We start from the raw sequence: 21,442 nt of genomic DNA on the forward strand, positions 1-21,442 counted from the left end.
ATATTTTACCTCTGATGTCATTCGGAAACAGACCTCCTTGCTGTCCCTAGAATTTCTAAGCAAACAGCTGGAGGCAGGGCTTTCTCCTATAGGGCTCCATTTTTATGGAATGGTCTGCCTATACATGTGAGAGACGTAGACTCGGTCTTGACCTTTAAGTCTTTATTGAAGACTCATCTCTACAGTAGGTCCTATGATTGAGTGTAGTCTGGCCCAGGGGTGTGAAGGTGAACAGCAAGGCACTGGAGTCACTAACCTCCCTTGCTGTCTCTGCCTGGCCAGTTCCCCTCTCTCCACTGGGATTCTCTGCCTCTAACCCTATTACAGGGGCTGAGTCACTGGCTTACTGGTGCCCTAGGAGTGGTTCGTCACTTGAGTGGGTTGAGTAACTGACGTGATCTTCCTGTCCAGGTTGGCGCCCCCCTCGGGTTCGTGGCGTTGGGGAGATCTTCGTGGGCTATACCCGGCCTTGTCTTGTAGGTTGGTGGTTGAAGATATCCCTCTAGTGGTGTGGGGGCTGTGTGGATGTGGTTATATCTACCTGGTTGGCCCTGTCCGGGGTATTGTCGGACAGGGCCACAGTGTCTCCCGACCACTCTTGTCTCAGCCTCCACTATTTATGCTGCAATAGTTTATGTTTCGGGGGCTAGGGTCAGTCTGTTATATCTGGAGTATTTCTCCTGTCTTATCCAGTGTCCTGTGTGAATTTAAGTATACTCCCTCTAATTGTCTATCTCTCTTTTTCTCTCTCTCTTCTCTCGGAGGAGCTGAACCCTAGGTCCATGCCTCAGGACTACCTGGCCTGATGACTCCTTGCTGTCCCCAGTCCACCTGGTCATGCTGCTGCTCCAGTTTCAACTGTTCTGCCTGCGGCTATGGAACCCTGACCTGTTCACTGGACGTGCTACATTGTCCTGGACGTGCTACCTACTGGACGTGCTACCTGCTGTTTCGACTCTCTCTCTTTACCGCACCTTCTGTCTCTAACTCTGAATGATCGGCTGTGAAAAGCCAACTGATATTTACTCCTGAGGTGCTGATCTGTTGCATCCTCTATAACCACTGTGATTATTATTATCTGACCCTGCTGGTCATCTATAAACATTTGAAAATCTTGGCCATGTTCTGTTATAATCTCCACCCGGCACAGCCAGAAGAGGACTGGCCATCCCTCAGAGCCTTCCTAGGTTCCGGCCTTTCTAGGGAGTTTTCCTAGCCACCATACTTCTACATCTGCATTGCTTGCTGTTTGGGGTTTTAGGCTGGGTTTCTGTACAGCACTTTGTGACATTGGCTGATGTAAGAAGGGCTTTATATGTACATCTCATTGATTGATTGATTGCTGGTGACATTGTCTGGGATTTATGTAAATTTCAAGTCACACTTAACCAGCATGGAAACCACGCCATTCTGCAGCGATATGCCATCCCATCTGGTTTGCGCTTAGTGGGACTATCATTTGTTTTTCAGCAAGACGGAGAGTGATGGAGTGCTGCATCAGATGAACTGACCTCCAAAATCACCCGACCTCAACCGAATTCAGATGGTTTGGGATGAGTTGGACCGCTGAGTGAAGGAAAAGCAGCCAACAAGTGCTCAGCATATGTGGGAACTTCCAGACTTTTGGAAAAGCATTCCAGGTTAAGCTGGTTGAGAGAATTCCAAGAGCATGCCAAAGCTGTCATCAAGGCAAAGGGTGGCTACTTTGAAGAATCTCAAATATAAAATATATTTTCATTTGTTTAACACTTTGGTTACAACATGATTTCATATGTGTTATTTCATAGTTTTGATGTCTTCGCTATTATTCTACAATGTAGAAAATAGTAAAACTAAAGAAAAACCCTTGAATGAGTAGGTATGTTCAAACTTTTGACTGGTACTGCATGTGTTTGTGTGTGTGTTTGTGCAAATAGAAAAAAACATGTTGACTCCTCCTACTTGTGGAGGAACACCAATGCCATCCTCCATTCTTTCAAGTTGACAAAATGGTCTATCACTCTGTCATACAGTACACGCTTTTATTTCTTGTTGTCTTCGGCTACCTGGCTAAAATACTTGCTCATTAGCCTAATTTTCTTTCATGGGTAACATTAGCTAGTAATCATTAGCCTTCAACTTCTAGCTACATATCGAGCTTATATCCTCTCAGGACAGGGGCGCAATGTATGAATTAATGGTTGGATCAGAATCGCCATTAAAATCATCAGCCAGTAAGGAGAATTAAGTAAAACCAGTCCAAATCCCTCTCCATCCATGTCTAATTTAGCTAACCACTGGAAGACAACAACACAACGAGATGCAACAAGTCAAGTTGTTTCTGTCAATGGCATATTCTCTCAATGCGATTTGATAGGAGTGATGGTAAATACAAACTGGCTTCCCTTGAGACTTTGTTTTGGTGTGCCAGGACCATTCACAGTTGAGATCATTCAGTTTAGCTCAAGGTTGATTGGCTATTATTTTAAACTTTTTGTCAAGGGAAGCCAAATAATTGCTGACCTCCCTTGCATTCAATGCTACGGGCAGCAACAATTTCATACTCTTTTGGACCAGACAGCATCCGATAGATGGCCTACACATACAGAGACAGGGGAGCACTGTTTTGCTCGCTCAGATGCTTTCTCCGGTAAGATACATTCAGCCTCTTGCGAATTGAAGGAAAATTATGAAACATAGAGAGACGGAAGATACATTATTTTATATATATATTTATATATTTTTTCAATTCTTTGGGGAATCCTGGCTTCCCTTGACATCTATGAATACACGCCACTGCCTGTCACAACCTGTTCCACAGGCCAATGGTTAAAACCTGCCCGATCCGCCAAGCATTATCACATGACAGGGAAAGTGAGAAGGAATAGTCCGTAACATCCGGGCAACGTTCCGGCGTCGACCCATATAAGACATCAGAGACCTGTCATTGTTCGCCACCTCTATATGTTTAACTTTGTGTTAGAGGGAATCTGCGGAAGCTGGTTACATGGGTGCAAACGCATTAAGGACTCTTAAAGAACGCGATGTGGCGTATCGTCGACATTTGAAATAATAGAGTGAATACATAGTTGCAGCTGTGGGTGGATGCAAACATGGACATGTGAAAGTGTTTTGAAAAACTCACACCTTGCAGTGGTTTAAAGCGAACTCTCAAAATGTTGACAAACTTAAGTGTCTTACTCACTCAACATGTCAACTTAATTCTAGATTTATTTTAATTTTATCCATGACAATAAGTGGGGCTTGGAAACTGGAGCACAGAATTAGTGGGGTAGTTTTTATTGTTTTTACTTTCGTACTGTATTGTTTGCAATTGCAGAAATACTGTACAAACACATGGATGGTAAATTAGGCCATTTTATCACCCTCACGTCATAACCTACCTAACATATTATGTAGGCCATGCATGCAGATTGATGTATTTTACACACTACTGAGTCAATGCATGTTAGAATGACCTTTGGCAGCTATTACAACTGTGGGTCTTTATAGGTAAGTCTCTAAGAGCTTTGTACACCTGGATTGTACAATATTTGACCATTATTATTTTCAGAATTCTTCAAACTCTATCAAATTGGTTGTTGAACATTGCTAGATAACAATTTTTAAGTCTTTGCCATATATTGTCAAGTACATTTAAGTCAACTGTAACTCGGCCACTCAGGAAAATTCCGTGTCTTCTTGGTAAGCAACATTGTTTATTTGGCATTGTGTTTTAGGTTACTGTCCTGCTGAAAGATGAATTAATCTCCCAGTGTCTGGTGGGAAACAGACTGAACCATGTTTTTTTCAAATAGGATTTCGCCTGTCCAGTAACTTCATTACATGTATTTTTTATATTGAAAAACTACCCGGTCCGTAACGATTACAAGCATACCCATAACATGATGCAGTTACCACTATGCTTGAAAATATGGAGGGTGGTACTCAGTAATGTGTTGAATTGGATTTTCCCCAAACAACACTTTGTATTCAGGCATTGGAAAACCTCCCTGGTCTTTGTGGTTCAATCTGTGTTTGAAATTCACTGCTCGACTGAGGACCGTTACAGATAATTGTATGTCTGTGGTACAGAGATGAGGTAGTCATTCAAAAATAATGTTATATGCTATTATTGCACACAGACTGAGTCCAAAGCGTATTCTGTGACTTGTTAACCAAATTGTTACTCCTAAACTTATTTATGCTTGCCATAACAAAGGGATTGAATACTTACTGACTCAAGACATTTCAACTTTTCATTAATATGTAAAAACAGAAAATAAAATGATTCAATTTTGACATTATGGGGTATTGTGTGTATGCCAGTGACCAACAAATCTCAATTTAATTAATTTTAAATTCAGGACGTAAAAACTAAAAAGTCAAGGGGTGTGAATACTTTCTGAAGGACCTGTAGGTACTTATACTCTAGCGATCCTGGCTACATGAGCCACGTTACATATGGGCTAACCCTATTGGCGCAATGCGTAGGATGTTATGCCTTTCACGCCAACGGCCCAGTTTCGCTGCCCTTCCCTGCCATTCGCTACGTTGGTGTCAGAAGTGGGATTCCTGCCGATAGGTCAACTGAATGCACAGCCAGACATGTGAGGGGGCTGCGGTAGGAAGATGTATGGGATGTGCCTTCCGTTCGGATGGGGCAGTGTAGCAATTCTCGCTTTTTTATGAGTCACATTACATTTCCCATCAAGTGGGTTAACCCTATTGGCGTGATGTGTAGGGTGTGTGCCTTTCACGCCAGCGACTTCTCGTCATAAGCTACAATACATTAGGTACTGGTTTCCCGACACAGATTAAGCCTAGTACTAGATTAAAAAGTTATTTCATTCTCCATTGAGCATGCTTTTCAGTCCAAGACTTGTCCGGGAAACCGGCCCAATGTGATGTTCTTGGATCTTTAGCATGCATGTCAGTTATTTTTCTTCACTTGGAGCACAGCACATCAGCTGAGATATCATGCATTTAACTTGTTTGAGGGCCGCCGCTAAATTCAATATTTTGTCTAAAAGAAACAATGTCTTGCGTGTGATGTCCCTGCTACTGCTATTGATTGACTGCAACTTGATTGACTGTAGCTTCACCATAGTAGGATGCCTTCATTGTCTGTAGCTAGCGTTAGCAGGGAGCTCCATGGCATGGAAGAGGGGGGGGGGGTCGAGGCCCAGTGACAGCCCAAACAAGGCATCACTTCACTGGGTTACAGTACTAGGTTCATCCTCTCAGGCGTGTTATTGCTCCATCTCTTTACAGCTCCTACTGAACTTCTCTTCTTAGAAGTCAAGGCTTCTTTATTTTTTCTTCCCCCCTCCCCTTTGTTTCCCTGGAACAGTTTTGACGTGCAGCGTTATTGTGACATGCTCGGAGAGGAGCTACAAAGACCCACTCAGTGGGATAGAGGATTTTAACCAGGATCATTTGCTCAGTGTGTGAGTAAAGACTCTACCTAACCTCACAAGACTGAGGCCATGTCTTGCGAGGCACATGTCATTTTCTCGGGGTGGGTGCTCAGGAGAGGTACTGGTGTTTGAGTGGTTGTTATTCCTATGAGGGTTGTGCTGTACATGCAAGACTGGTGCCTTTTGAGCTTAATTGTACAGTTTTTTCCCCCGTTGTAGCCCAAAATGTAATCTTGTTTTATTTACTCCATTGTTTGTAAACCATATCATTGTAAACAAACACTGTGCCTTCAAAAAGGTTTAAACTGTCATTTTGATCTCATGGATGGTCAGTCCTTGCATCCACAGCTTCAGCTTCATCCCTCAGCTGTTTTACCAAAAAACGTTGTGGGTGGAGGGGATCACTTTTTGGTGGTTTCATTCCCAGATTGCCCATTTAAAAGATGTCCTTGTCTTTACATTTGACAAACAGGAAGTGTAATGACCTGTGTGTCTTACTTCCACTACTATTTCCTCTCCACTAGATTTCCAAGAGGCCTCCTTCCTGCTCAGCCAACTACTACCTTGTATCGAGGATGGTATTTGAGTAAGTTGCTCCATCAACTGATTACTGTCAGGTTTTAAAGAAGGAGACATGATACCCCCCCCAGTAGCTGTATTGAATGTTTCAGCAATGGCATTATCAAGTGAAGTCTGAGCTTAAAAGATTACCCATATAAAAATAGTTAATTATATAATGCTTGACAACGATGAGCCTCGACAGTTCTATATTCCTTTTACTTTGCTTTGTTCCATGTAAGACCATCTAAGACATGACATTAATTAGACCATATTTCTGTATTCAACCCGAAGAGTGCTGTATAGGGTTGCCGCGTATTGAGAATATTCCAGTCATAACGGTGATGGATTGTGCTACTTACCGCCGGGTACAGACACATTAATGACGAGTCGAACGTTTTAATGGTTATGGCTGCACCTTAGTAGATTCCCCGGTGCTCACCGCAACACCTTTTCAGGGCCATTGGAATGGAATTATGACAGCATCTTTGGGTTAGGGGGGAGCGGGTGAATGTGTTTTTTCGAGATATGGTAACCACCTAATGAACTAACAGTACACAGGGGCTAACGTTGTTGGGTAGAGGAATGGTGGGGGTCATAATTGTCTGTGCATACAGTAGTAACGGACTACTTTAAATGATATGTGTGCAGGGTTGTTTGAGGAAGAATTTACATTTTAAAATGGACATTTTAGTCATTTAGCAGACGCTCTTATCCAGAGCGACTGACAGTAGGGAGTGCATACATTTTCATACTGTGTGTGTGGCCTGGTCCCAGATCTGTTTGTGTTCTCTCGCAAGACAGTTGAGTTGGTGAGACAACACAAACAGTTTGGTGACCAGGTTAGACTGACTCTGTGGCAGTGGTGTAAAGAATTTAAGTAAAAATACTTTAAAGTACTATTTAAGTCGTTTTTGGGGGGTATCTGTACTTTACTTTACTATTTATATTTGTGCCAACTTTTACTTTAACTACACTACATTCCTAAAGAAAATAATGTACTTTTTACTTACATACATTTTCCCTGACACCCAAAAGTACTCGTTACATTTTGACAGGAAAATCTAAATTCTAAATTCACACACTTATCAAGGGAACATCCCTGGTCATCCCTACTACCTCTGACCTGACGGACTCACTAAACACAAATGCTTCGTTTGTAAATATGTCTGAGTGTTGGAGTGTGCCCCATGGCTATCCGTCAATAAAAAAAACATTGAACATTGTGCCGTCTGTTTTGCTTAATATAAGAATTTTGAAATGGTTTATACTTTTACTTTTGATACTTAAGTACATTTGAGCAATTACATTTACTTTTGATACTTAAATATTTTTTTTAACCAAATGCTTTTAGACTTTAACTCAAGTAGTATTTTACTGGGTGACTTTCACTTTAGCTTGAGTCCTTTTCTGTTAAGGTATCTTTACTTTTACTACAGTATGACAATTTAGTACTTTTTCCACCACTGATATGTGGTGGGTTGTTTTACACAGGCTGTGTGTAGCCTGGTCCCAGATCTGTTTGTGATGTCTTGCTAAGGTAGTTGTCAAAACAGTACAAACAGATCTGGGACCAGGCTAGGCTGTGCGCTTTTCTCCCACCATTGTTGTGACAGTAATAGTATGTGCTCTCTGTAGCGCTCATTGCTCACTAATAGTTTTGTGGACACACCAAAGAAAAGGTTGTTTTTGTTTTTGCCTACACTCAGTCACTCAATATCAAGCTTATGTTATGTTCAATGTGAAAGAAGTAAAAACACTGTCTTTTGGCAGGAATTGGGTTGTTCATAAAATGTCTCTCATTCAGTTCGAGTGTATCTAATGGATTTGAGATTTGACTTTTCCCCCCATTCATTTATTTTGGCTTCAGCCCAATGATACCTGCTTTTCTGGAATTGAGTGAAATAAATGGAACACGTACACTGAGTGCACACAGTATTAGGAACACCTTCCTAATATTGAGTTGCCCTCAGAACAGCCTAAATTAATATTTAGCCTCAATTCGTCTGGGCGTGGACTCTACAAGGTGTCTGAAGCGTTCCACAGGGATGCTGGCCCATGTTGACTCCAATGCTTCCCACAGTTGTGTCAAGTTGGCTGGATGTCCTTTGGGTGGTGAACCATTCTTGATATACAGCCCAGCAGCATTGCAGTTCTTGACACTAACCTGTGCGTCTGGCACCGACCACCATACCCTGTCCAAAGGCACTTAAATAGTTTGTCTTGCCCATTCACACACTGAGAATGGCACACATACACAAGCCACGTCTCAATTGTCTCGAGGCTTAACAATTCTTCTTTATTCCTGTCTCTTCTCCTTCATCTACACTGATTGAAGTGGATTTAACAAGTGACATCCATAAGGGAACATATCTTTCACCTGGATTCACCTGGTCTGTCATGGAAAGAGCAGGTGTTCCTAATGTTCGGTGACTTTCCAAAAGTTCCCATTTTTTGGGAAATACTGGTTGAGATGTTCTGGAATTTTGCGGCGCTAATTCTATCACCATCTTAGAATAGTTTGACTCTCCATCCATGAGTGTCGGTTGCCTAGCGATGCAAATACAATGTGTGGTTATTGACTCAATCTGGTGCCAGCGGGAGAATACAGACTCTGTCAAGTGAGTTGGGCTGTGTTGTTCTTCCAGCCAGGTAGCTAGATTGATTGGATTTGGGGGCTTCCCCCTGAGAGCACTGTGGTCCTAGGGCAGGGCTCGACTGTGTGTGTGCCTGTGCGTGTGCAAAGAACTTTCATTTGTGCGTGTGTGTGTGTGCTCGGCAGAGAGTGTGTGTGTGCGTACGTGACGCTTGTGTGTGTGTGTGCACGTCAGAGAGTGTGTGTGTGCATAGGTGACGCTTGCGTGTGTGTGTGTGGGACTTTGCTGATCTGTGGGAGCCTGGCAGGGCTCTGGGCTGACCTTGTATAGCTGAGGTGGCTCTGCGTACAGTCATTTATCAATTAGACAGAATTGGGCTCGGGGTAATGTGACAGCAGCCTGCTGTGACGACTCACTGGGCATTAGCTGCTTGGCCTGGCAGGCACCGTTGTTGGGCCAGGATAGAGCAATTTACATGTGTGTTGGTGGCTCTACTGTACTGTTTGTGTATGTATGTATGTATGTATGTATGTATGTATGTATGTATGTATGTATGTATGTATGTATGTATGTATGTATGTATGTATGTATGTATGTGTGTGTGTGTATTGGGCAGTGTTGTGCAGTGAGGTCTGTGGCTCGGTAAGCACTGGGTACTATCAAAGCCACATTTTCTCACAAATAAACCTTGATGGAGCCTAAAATCACTGTACAACAGATAGCTTCAACAAACAGTGACATAGGCTATTTACTGAAATTTACCCCCCCCCCAAAATATTTTGTTGTTGTTGTAAATATCAATGTAGCCAAGCGATAGCCTCTGATGGCAGAATTCTTCATATCATCCGACAAAATGGCACACTGCTCAACTCAGCCATAGACTAATGTAATATAATAGTAATAATTTGCAAAGCAAACTCCATAGCCTTTTATGCGCAGCAAACACACACACACACACACACACACGCACATAATAATATAATTATGTGAAATATTATTACACACACATACACTGAGCACACAAAACATTAGGGACACCTGCTCTTTCCATGACAGACTGACCAGGTGAATCCAGGTGAAAGCTATGATCCCTTATTGCAGTTACTTATTAAATCCACTTCAATCAGTGTAGATGAAAGGGGGGAGACAGATGAAAGGATTGTTAAGCCTTGAGTCAATTGAGACATTGTGTATGTGTTCCATTCATAGGGTGAATGGGCAGGACAAAATATTTAAGTGCCTTGGAACGGGGTACACGCTTATAAAAAAGGTGCTATCAAGAACCTACATGGGTTCTTCAGCTGTCCCGATAGGAGAACCCTTTGAAGAACCCTTATTGGTTCCAGGTAGAACTCTTTTGGTTCCAAGTAGAACTGTTTTCGGTTCCATTTAGAACCTTTTCCACAGAGGGTTCTACACGGAACCCAAATTGAAACTCAATATCAGGAAGGTGTACATTTAATAAATAAGGTTCGAGCGAAAATACCATATCAACAATCAATTTCTCAAAAGCTCAAAACAAAATTCTACCCTGATAAATCAAAGTCATTCAAAGGGATAGCGTCTATTCTAATGATTCAACAATAACCTAACCTGCAAATTGCAAAGGAAAATGCACTGTCACTACCTTCACTTCCTCTGCCCTTCCTTCTCGGTGACGGCATTGTAGGAGTCAGAACCCCATGTCCAGTATTTTGTTCTGCATGCACAGTAGGGCAACCAGCACACACAATGGTTGTAGTACAGTTACTCTCATCCATGTAAAGGCCAAGGAGGGAGAAACCCCGTTCCCACTACATCAACAAAGCAAAAGTAAATGTCCAAGATGTGTAAAAGTCTGGTTAAAAAGTATTAATTGGTAATGACGTTTCAGACAAGTGGACACTCAAGTACTCACTGTTAACCTGCCCGACAGCTAGGAGAGGGAGATGCGACAACCAAATTATGTAGAGCCACCCAAATGTGCCCTCTTACCCCAGGAATTACCCAAACAACGTGTAGGCAATACGCATGCGCAAAATATGAAATCAGCTTAAGCTACTTCAAGCAAGGCAAAGCAATGATGCATGCTTACCCTGTTCCTTAATAGATGTTAAGTCCCCTATTTAGGGGGACTTTGAGCAGTTCTGGACCAGTTCCGACTGACATTTTGGTGTACAAAGTGCTCTGTGAACATCTGTCTGTTCTCAGTTTCCACTCTCTAAGCAGAGCTGACTTGAAGTGTCACGTTTCAGACCCCACATGTGCACAGGGAGTGACGTGTCACATTTTCTCTCAGATCCAGACAAATAATCGATTATCTCGTCCTCTGAGCGAGTGAGCCCAGTTTGGGAGACGGCAAATGAACGGTGACAGTCTAGCGAGTGCAGACATTGTGGTCATCTCGCTGGGATATTCTCAGCGGGATTTAAAGCTCTCAACATGAAAAAATAGTAAATCATTTCCTAGAATTGAAAGAAGACCACTTTGTGCTTAAAGCTGAAGTTGTAATGAGTCTGCACACATTTGAATGGTGTCTCTGTGTAACGTTCGTCGCCGGAATGAGACCAAAGCGCAGCGTGGAAAGTGTTCATGATTTACTGTTCCCAAAAACACTCAAACAAAATGACAAAAGGAGAAAACGAACGCGCACAGTTCTGTCAAGGAAACAACCTAAACAGAAAACACACCACAAAACCCAAACGGAAAATTACAATTTATATATGATCCCCAATCAGAGACGACGATAGACAGCTGCCTCTGATTGGGAACCACACTCGGCAAAACAACAAAGAAATAGAAAACATAGATTTTCCCACCCGAGTCACACCCTGACCTAACCAAACACAGAGAATAAATAAGGATCTCTAAGGTCAGGGCGTGACACTCTGTGCCCCGTTTAGGAGAAAATTCTCTGTTGACAGTTGTATGAAATAGTGCCAATATTGTATTGTCACCAAGTATGATCATATTTATTTTACAGTTAGAAGAAATGTGAAATCTTATAGTAAGTCATTTATAATTTGCTTGTTACTATATTTTGGAACGCATTTCAATAATTTCAAGCCCTACTATGTACTTGAGCTTGTGTTCTCAAAAGTGCAAAAGTGACCTCAATTTATAACTATTTTCACCAGAAAGGTGAGTTCAAGACCTTTCTAAAACTATGAAACATTACCAGTTATTGTTTATGACCATCTCATGAAAAATAATTATGTTTGGGAATGTCTATTTAGGTGGAAATCAACATTTTCCCCTATCATTCAACTGATTTTAACAGACTGGAGTCAGGAAAGGATTTTAATGGATTCCAAAGGAAAGAAAGGCATGACTACTCTGACGCCTGACCTTTTGACTCAGTTGTAGCATTTTTTGACATCTTGACCATAAAAACCACCATAATGATATAAAACATTAGATAACAAAAATGAATGGCAATTTTTCATGTCATTTATTTTTTTATTTAATATGTATTTCATAACAGCTTTTTGTTATTTCATTATCAGTGGGTAAGCACTGCTTCCCCTGCCTACCCTGACAGCATGTCACTGGTATTGTGTAATAAGCTTTTTATGATGGAGCACCATGAATTGATGATTAAATACAGTGCATTCAGAAAGTATTCAGACCCCTTGACTATTTCCACATTGAGGATTTAATTGTTTTTTCCCCCCCTCATCAATCTACAGACAAAACCCCATAACGACAAAGCAAAAACAGAGAGTACTTTCCGAATGCACTGTACGTAGTTGCGGCCCATGTTTCGAGTGTTTATTGAAAATGATATGTACTCTCTTTCAATATATACATTTAAACAATACTTTAAAACCATTTAAATAAAATACATAGGAAAGTTGTGCTGGACTATGGTAGATGAAGAATCAATATATCTTTTTAGAGTGAGTATTTATCTGGTCAGTATGTTAGTGTATTTTGTCTGTTTATAACAGTGTGTTATATTTGAAAATGTGTTCGTATTATAAATTGTATTTTAATGTTTTAGGACTCTTTGAAGATTAGTCCAAATGAGGACTAAAAGAGATCCAAATAAAATTAAAATCAAAAATCTCTGTAGCAAACATCGCCCACACATAGTTTTGTGTCTGGATAGATGACAGAGAGCAGGTAGTTATTGCTTTTTCTCCCCAATTTCGATCTTGTCTCATTGCTGCAACTCCCCAATGGGCTCGGGAGGCGAAGGTCAAGTCATGCGTCCTCCGAGCGCAATGAGCCAGGTAAAGCCCCCCTGGCCAAACCCTCCCCAAACCATAACCAGAACAACGCTGGGCCAATTGTGCTCCGCCCTACGGGACTCCCAATCATGGCCGGTTGTGACACAGTCCAAGATCGAACTCGGTCTGTAGTTATGCCTCTAGCACTGCGGTGCAGTGCCTAAGACTGCTGCGCTACTCGGGAGGCCCTGCCTACAATCATTTAATCAATATCATGCTCATTATGTTTGATGTGAAAATGTTTTGAAAATGACTCTCATTCAATTCAAGTGTAGTTGTGGCAGCCCATGTTTTGGGAGTTTTTCTGGGGGTACTATCTTTTTCCAGTTTTTGCTAGACTACTAATACTTACGCCCCCTTTCCCTGTGTTCCCCGCCAGAGGCAAAGGGCCCCTGAAGAACTCCTCTGATGTCATCAAGCCCACCAAGAAGACCGCAGATGGCTCCAGGATGGACAAACTGGTATTTTGTGTGTGTAAGTGTGTGTGCACAATACTCATTATGTTTCACCCCAAAAATATTTGTCATTTATGCAGAGTAGCCTTTCTGGTTAAATTCTGCTCGTGGCTTATTGTGTGGTACGATAAACTGCAGGTGGCTACAGGAGGAGACTTCATAAAAAGCACCAAAGCGCATCCACATTTTAACCTCACAGAAAACATCCCTCATGGATGGTCTGACAGAGAATAGTGTAACATTTGGGACGCACACCCTATGTACCTATGTTATGCTCTACTTTTGACCAAAGCCCTATTCAAAGGTACAGTAGTGCATTGGGTGCCATTTGAGACAAAGATATGGACTTTGGCGGCTGAGACCCAGTAACATCGTTCACTCTACCTGAAAACGTAATTGCGTTTACTTAATAGTGTTAAGTTCAGGGCTTGTTCAGACAGAGTCCTCCATTTCCCAGGTGTGGGATAGGCCCGCTCCTCATTGGCTCAGGTTCTGACTTATCAGAGGTATCTCTCTCTCTCTCTCTCTCTCTCGCTCTCTTCCCCTCCTTCCCCCTCTGTCTCTCATTCTCTCGCTTTCTCCCTTCTCTCTCTCCCCTCTTTTATTTGTTCTCCCTCTCTCTCTCTTCCTTCTCTTTCTCTCTCCATTTCATTACAGACATTAATGAATCAGGGACGTTTCTCTTCAGTCCAGTCTTTTTGGGGACCGTCTCCAACTTTATTATGACCTTGTTCAAATTTTCAATGGCATTTATGATCCTTCCCCTCCAATTCCTCTGTCCCTCCTTCCTCTCCTCCCTCTCTTCCTCTCACTCTGAGTCATTTAAACGGTGACAGCTTTGTCTCATTAAGTTGCCATCTGGTGTAATGTATCATTAAAATCTGTTTGTTTACCGCCATCTTCTGGATAAGGGCCGGGGTTAGGCAGTGTGGCATTTCTGCAGTCAGACCTCGGTTCGAAGAGTATCTATTTTCTTGCAAATACTTTTAAAACTTTGATTTTGCCTGCCTGGAGTGCCAGCTGGGTGGAGGTTGCCCTTTATGGACTAGGAAATGGATTAAATCAAAAGTCTATATAAAAAAAAAAAAATACTACTTGAACCCTGGTATGTTTAGAGCCAACTGACCTGGATAAGGGGCATCTCAATAGTCTCAAGTGGTTTCCTCTCGTTGTCTCCACTTTACACCATTGAGATGTACACTATTGACGTAGAGGGCTACCCATGCAGGTTCGGGCTAGGAAACCCCTCGGTCTCACCAAAGGGACTTGTGGCCACAAACCATATTGAAGTCTCATAATATAGTGTCTGTTAGCAGTATAGACATAGCCACTGGGGACAATAATTCATTTGAAGTCTCCTTCTCTTCCTCCTTTTGTGTTGGAAGCAGGGGAGGCCAGATTTGTTTAATTAGATCCGAGCAACACTGCAGGCTTTTTAATACTACTTTAAAACTGCTGGGGACGTCTGCTGAGAGCTTTGTTTTCAAGGGACTCACTCCTCTTATATTAGACGTTATTATCTTTAAGGGACAATCTGGGATTGGTACATCCATTGCTGCACTTTTAAATGAGTAATGTAGACATTGTATAATGAACTCTGTGATACATTGTGTACTGTGGCTTCAAAATGATGGTCCTTGCATCTATAGCTTTTTCTGTGAATTTTAGAGTGGTTGCATTTCTCCTGCCCCTTCCTCGCTGTTTACCTCCCAAAAAGTGTCAGGGTGGCCACTTTTTCTTTATTTTCGAATTTCAGATTGCCCCTTTATAGGAATGACTTAGAAAACGGTCCACACTGTACTGCACGATACCTCACACTGGCCTTGCTTTAAATGCAGGGTGGGAGACCGGTTGGTTTATTGGTAGCAGCTGCCATTGACTTGAAATTGCCATCTCTATGATTCATTGATAATAGCTATTGCGCCATGCAGCTTCATAGTGAGCCTATTGTAGCCTATTCTTTGGTAACGGCATGCATGTTCTGTTCACCCATTACCGACACCATACATGGCTGTGCCCATCTAATGTAAAGTAATGATATGCGACAGTGCCAATTTAATGTAAAGTAATGGTCTATTTCTCTGCCGTGGGCTTTATTGGATAAAAACATCCTTTTTAACCCTGTTTCTAATGTGTAATGGTGTGGAGTGGGGGCGATTAAGGCTGTCAATGCGTTATGATTGGAAGCGCCGCGTTCCAAGTTTGTTCAACTGATGCCATTGATCATTGTTAAACTTATGTTTTCTATCCAACAGGGCCCGAGAGCGAAGGAAGAGAGGGATTCTGAGCAGCGATGAAAGGATGGGAGGGTCTTTATCAACTCCTTTTTTCAAACGAATAAGGTGTGTGTGCGTGCGTTCGTGCACGTAAAGCAAGTACAACATCAAGAACATAATGCATATTTAATGGATCATTCTGAATTTGAAGAACAATGGATGTCAATGCCGAATAGAAAAGCTCTAACCTTCTATCTTATGTATACGGTATGTAATTCAGGGTTTTAATCTGTCTGTGTTCCAAATGGTTTCCATAGGGCTCTGGTCAAAGGTAGCACACTTTATAGGGAATAGGGGACCGTTTGGAAAGCAGCCTTTCTGTTACGTTCAGAACATTTTGCTTTATTGCCTTTAAGGCCTTGATTTCCCTTGGTATGGCCCTGAGCCATGTTCAAGTCGTAAATACCTTGCAGAGAGAACTGTTATGATCTCTACAGAACGATCAAGGTTCTCTGTTGCAATAGACTGTCGTGCAGACCTGAACGAACTGTACTGTGTTGGCTCTGATCGTTTATGTTCACATCCTTTCTGGCACGGTTCCGGCAACTATGGTGGATGGATGTGTAACCGCGGGCGTAGCGTGGGCCCCCACTCCCCAGATAGTATATGAACACGTCATAAGCCGTGGCAAAAATAATATATATATAATTTCAGGAAATTCGGTTTAAAACTGCACTACTCCGCTGTGCGTAACCAGACTGGCACAGGACAGCACGGCTCAGTACCGTGCTGAGAGTGTGAACGACTTGAAAAAATCTTTGAAATACTTTGTGCATTTTCTAGAGTCTGTTTGGGTGGGATTTGCAGTTCTGGGACTTTTCCATTGGTTAAAATAAGACGGACAAGCTCAAACAGGCACAGATATATTATTTCAAATGATTCATCAAGTATTTGAAACCCAGGTCTGGTGGCATATGTCGCAGCGTTATGTTGGACCATGCTTTAGCATGCTTAGCTCTTGTATCCAACGTTGTGCTGGTTTCCAGGGCCATACAGCAGTGCCGAAGGTGTCTTCCCCTTCTGATTGTTGAGCTGCTGACTAGTGGGGGTTTGTTTACTACAGAACAGTCGCTCTCTCTCCCTCCCTCTCCTACTGTCCCTCCACTGCTCCCTCTCGCTCTCTCTAATGGCGATTGACGAGAGCTCATCGGTTCGATATGGACTCCGGTGCCTTCACACAGCAGAGCTCAGGGTCAGCAGTGACCTTGAGAGGGAAGGCAGAGGAGTGGCTAGAGCTGTATTCTGCACTACACTGTCTGTTTGCTTGTTACAGTGAGCTACATGAAGCTTATGTGTTATTGGTATTAGACAGAGTATTCCACCATATTCCTTCCATCACTCTGTTCTTTTCAAATCCATGTCGGTTTGCAGTACACTGTCTGTATGTTTCTGACACAGGGCTTATACATTGTGAACATTGGGGGGAATCTCATTTGGGTTTTCTTAACTTCTCGCGTCCTTTCGCCTCCTTCTCAAAACCCATTGGACGGGGTCAGAAGTACTGCCCCGCTGACCTTCTCACCCAATGGGTTTTCATAAGCAGGTGAGGAAAGAGGACACATGGAATCAAGGAAATGCAATTGAAATTCTCCCATGGTATTATACAGGGAGTATTACACCATGTTCTTTACACCAGTCTGTTCCTTTCAGGTCTGTGATGAACGAGAGCACACATTGGGAGAAAGGTAGAGGATCGGACCACAGCCTGTTTATTTGTTCTTTAGGCTACGTCCCAATTTCCCACCCAGCTCCCAAAGTGCGCCCTTGCGCACTTCCTATCATGTTACATCCATGACGTGCACTCTTTGAGAACAGGCTGGAGAATTGTGACATGGCCATCCTTGGAAATGATATGGCGAGTGTTGGTATTTGTGCTTTCTGGTCCTCTTTCAGTTTCAAGTACAAAGTTGAATAGGCAATATGAATATCTGAACTCTTACAAAGTTAAATAGTCCCTCTAAGGAACCAGGAAACGTGTAACATTCTACGGTGGGTAGAAATTGTGCAGAATTAGACTGGTATTCATGCAATTGCAGATAATAGGTTTCCAATAGTGTGCAAATCATTTTTGCATTCTGGAAAGCCATGATCTGAAATATAATATTTTATACTATATAAAAATATAGGCGCTTGTGAGTGATAAAGAAACAGGCCTGGAGGGTGGTCAGTCAAGTTGAGGGGTTTATTAGAGAACAGTGAATATAAAGGTACTTGTTTGTATGTATGTATGTACAGGTAACTGCCAGTATAAAGGAAACACCAACATAAAGTGTCTTCATAGGGCAGTGGGCCAACACGAGCCAGAACAGCTTCAATGTGCCTAAGCATAGATTGTGTCTGGAACTATATTAGAGGGATGCAACCCGAATCCATCATTTGATGTTTTGTTGATGGTGGTGGAAAACGCGGTCTCAGGCACCGCTCCAGAATCTCCCACAAGTGTTCAATTGGGTTTGAGATCTAGTGACAGACGGCCATGGCATATGGTTTACATCGTTTTCCATGCTCATCAAGCCATTTCATGGCCATTCATGCCGTGTGGATGGTATTGTCATTCTATGGGGGCCATGGTAGGTCGCACAAATAATGGCCTGCCAAGCATTTCTATACATGAGCCTAAGCATGCTGGGATGTTAATTGCTTAATTAACTCAAGAACTACACCTGTGTGGAAGCATCTGCTTTTAATATACTTTATATCCGTCATTTACTCAAGTTCCCATTATTTTGGCAATTACCTGTATGTATGTATGTATGCAGGACTTTAGGGCTTCATTTAGTCAGGCACCCCAATTCTGATATTCTTTCCACTAATTTCACTGTTGACTAATCACATCAGATCTTTCACATCAGATCTTTTTCAGAGCTGAACTAATTAAAAGACAAATTGGTAAAAAATATATCAGAATCGGGCTGCCTGTCTAAACGCAGCCTTATATTCTCTGAGCAAACCACAACTAGTCATACCTCTCCGTGTCTACTATTAGACTCTACACAATAATCCAATCAGGCTGTGATATAGTTAGCGATATCATCATGAGAAATATATTTTTTTTTGAAAGGCAATACCATAGGACCATAAAGTGTGTGCATCGTTCAGGAACACCGTTATGGGTCGGGAAGGAACAAGGAAACAAATGACTTGGATGCCAAACACGTTCAGTTACCTTAAATATAAGTTATTCCTAGCTCTACAGGTAAGGTAACATTCAAACCGGGGAAAACATACAAGATATTAAGTTAGGAGGGGAATATTGACAAAAGCACAGATCTGTGGGGGTAATACTGTCAACCTCTTCATCGTCAGGCAGTGTGATTTAAGTTGAAACGTTTCATCAGGTCTGCACAGGCATTACTCAGTAAACTAAACTCTAGTTCAATCGTCTCCTTAATAATGCACATTGTCGAAGAAAAGTTTCGAATTATATCGCCCTGCCTGATTATTTCGAGGTTTACAGTCATTTTTGCACAAACCTGCGCTCTTTTTGCACCACGAAAATGCCGCCCAAAGGTTATCAGCCTTGATAGATCGATCCTCTTATTGCAGTGATTTCACTACTGCCCCATTCATCATTTCCATTCAGACGCTTAATGTGTGTACGAGCAGCCGGTCAGTACCACAATAGTAATGATATAGCAATAATATTGACGGCCATTTAGTCATTTAGGTGCCCCTCTTCTGATATGTTTTGTTTTTAACTTTCTAATCTCCCTTTTTTTTTAAGTACTTGTTTTTAGTGTCACACATTTGGCTCTCACACGGTTAAGCTACAGTAGTAATAATAGTAATAAATAGGGGTGGGAGCACGCTGGCTCCCCATTGGCCGAGAAGCCCCAAAGTGTTCATGGGAGCTGTAGTTCAGAACAGGTGGCGGGATAGCAAAGTCCTCCAGGTAGGTTTTTTCATTGACCCTTCGCTCAAAAGGGAGAAAGGAGCCGGTGTTATTATCGGTATAACTCGTCTCACCGAAAGAAACAAATTAACACAAAGAAAGAAGGGAGTTTTCTTAAACTTCTCGTTGTCGGTGTTGTTTTTCTTGGTTTCATTGACATACGTCGTGGCGGCGGACGTCTTTAGAAGGAGTCCATGGCCTTGAACTCGCTGAGGGCCTGGACGGGCGAGATGTGCTTCTTCTGCGAGCCCCGTCGAACGCGGGTCTGGCACTCCTCGGGCTTCTCCCGCTTCACCAAGGGCTTCTTCTCGGGCGCCTTCATGCGCCAGCTGACCACAGGCGAGTTGACGGCGGCGGCGCCGTACACCTTGGCGTACTTGGTGGACGCCACGTAGCTGGCCTTGACTGTGAGCACCACAGCGTTCATCAAGTTCTTGGCCGCCTGGATCAGGGAGGTGGCGCTGTCCAGCTACGGAGAGAGACAGAGGACAAATGAGAAGTTAAAATCCTTATACCAACACCATATCTTACGTTGCACGTATACCTATTTCACTACATAGTATTAACTGTAGTAACAACATTGTAGTTACATAGGAACTGCTTTTACTAGGTCAGTGTTATACATTAAATGGACATATGAAAAACCATCACATATAAACCGTCACATATATAACACCTGCAATAGAAGCAATGGTTAGGTCAACTGCAAACCTGCATCATCAACTGCACATGCAACATTCTGCAGACCCCATGAGGGGAGGAAGGGAGGAGAGGAGGGGGAGAGGGGAAACGGAAGCTCTAAGTGATTGGATAGGTGTAAGCAATAATCCAACCAATTGGATATCTTTCAGGACTTCAATGAAGCATATCTATTGGGCAGGTGTAAGCATTAATACTATCCAACCAATTGGAGATCTGTTATTTCTTCAATGAAAGAATATTGAGATGCAACCCTTTCTTCAGAGTCTTTTCGACATCCCATGTCACGCTGCAAGATAACAAGAACTGCCTGCGGCAAAGAGCTCTCACTGAAGAAGGCTTTATCAAGCCAGCGATTCTTACAGTACAGAGGTGAGCTCTCTGTCTCTGGTCTCCCCCGCAGGGCGATAGCAGGTCCCTCAATCGTCTTATCAGAGCCCTGAGTAGCTAGACAGGGTCAGAGTGACCGCTGTACCTCCAACACATCTCTGATATGACAGCCTCATTAAGAGAAAGCGGTGTCCAAAAGAACATGGTTACGTCACCAATGGCACCCTATTCCCTATTTAGCGCACTACTTTCGACCAGAGCCTGTTATGGTGAACAAATTGTGTGCTGGTCAAAATAGGGTGCCATTTCAGACGTAGTGCCTATAGAGTTCCAGCTCATCTTGTCGGGATTAAATTACTGCATATTACTGGGTATTTTAAGCATAATTCGGGGTATGAGGGGCACCCACCGTGCTGCTAACCTTTTTATAGTGACCAGCTGGAGTTCGGAGCCAATTAAATCTAGCGGTTGACTCCCTTCTCGGGGTGGGGGGCAAGGGGGTAGGGGGGCCAGCCGCAGCCTCTAAATGTCAGCCAAACAAAACGCAGGGAGAGAAGAGAGGTACACCTGACCTCCACCAACTGCTAATTAAGAAGTGTCTGGGAAAAAAAGTGGGTGTCGTGTAGCGAGGGCAATGTTTTTCAACGCTTAATTGTCAGTTGTGTTGAGGACTTCCTGGGTTGGGGTTGGCACCGCGAAGGGGAAGAGAGAATGAGTTTTGCCAAACAACGATCGAGAGGAGTGTTACTCAAGGACCTGAGTGTTTCTAGCCATAATACGCCAATCAGAATAGGAGGTCTATTTCAACAGAGGATTGTGGACATTTTTACAACTCGTGAATTGAAGAATTCCGAGAATTCAGTGAGCCTGTTTAATGGAGGGACGTGAGCGAAAATACACTACATGATCAAAAGTACGTGGACACCTGCTCGTCGAACATCTCATTCCAAAATCACATGAAGTTGGTCGCCCCTTTGCTGCTAAAACAGACTCCACTTTTCTAGGAAGTCTTTCCTCAAGATGTT

The 21,442-nt window shown here is 42.7% G+C and overlaps 1 protein-coding gene across 1 annotated transcript in view; it reads right to left on the minus strand.

Annotated features, from left to right (window-relative positions):
• Positions 1-17,664: 17,664 nt before the first annotated feature.
• The window catches only part of LOC139578900 (catenin alpha-2-like), a 707,491-nt gene continuing 703,713 nt past the window's right edge, over positions 17,665-21,442 (minus strand). Inside the window, exon 18 of the mRNA XM_071407028.1 lies at positions 17,665-19,857. Coding sequence (XP_071263129.1) covers positions 19,570-19,857 — 288 coding nt within the window. The 3' untranslated portion in view covers positions 17,665-19,569. The remainder of the gene's footprint in view (positions 19,858-21,442) is intronic.

Source organism: Salvelinus alpinus, chromosome 6 (genome assembly GCF_045679555.1).
Source record: "Salvelinus alpinus chromosome 6, SLU_Salpinus.1, whole genome shotgun sequence".
Taxonomy (NCBI): domain Eukaryota; kingdom Metazoa; phylum Chordata; class Actinopteri; order Salmoniformes; family Salmonidae; genus Salvelinus; species Salvelinus alpinus.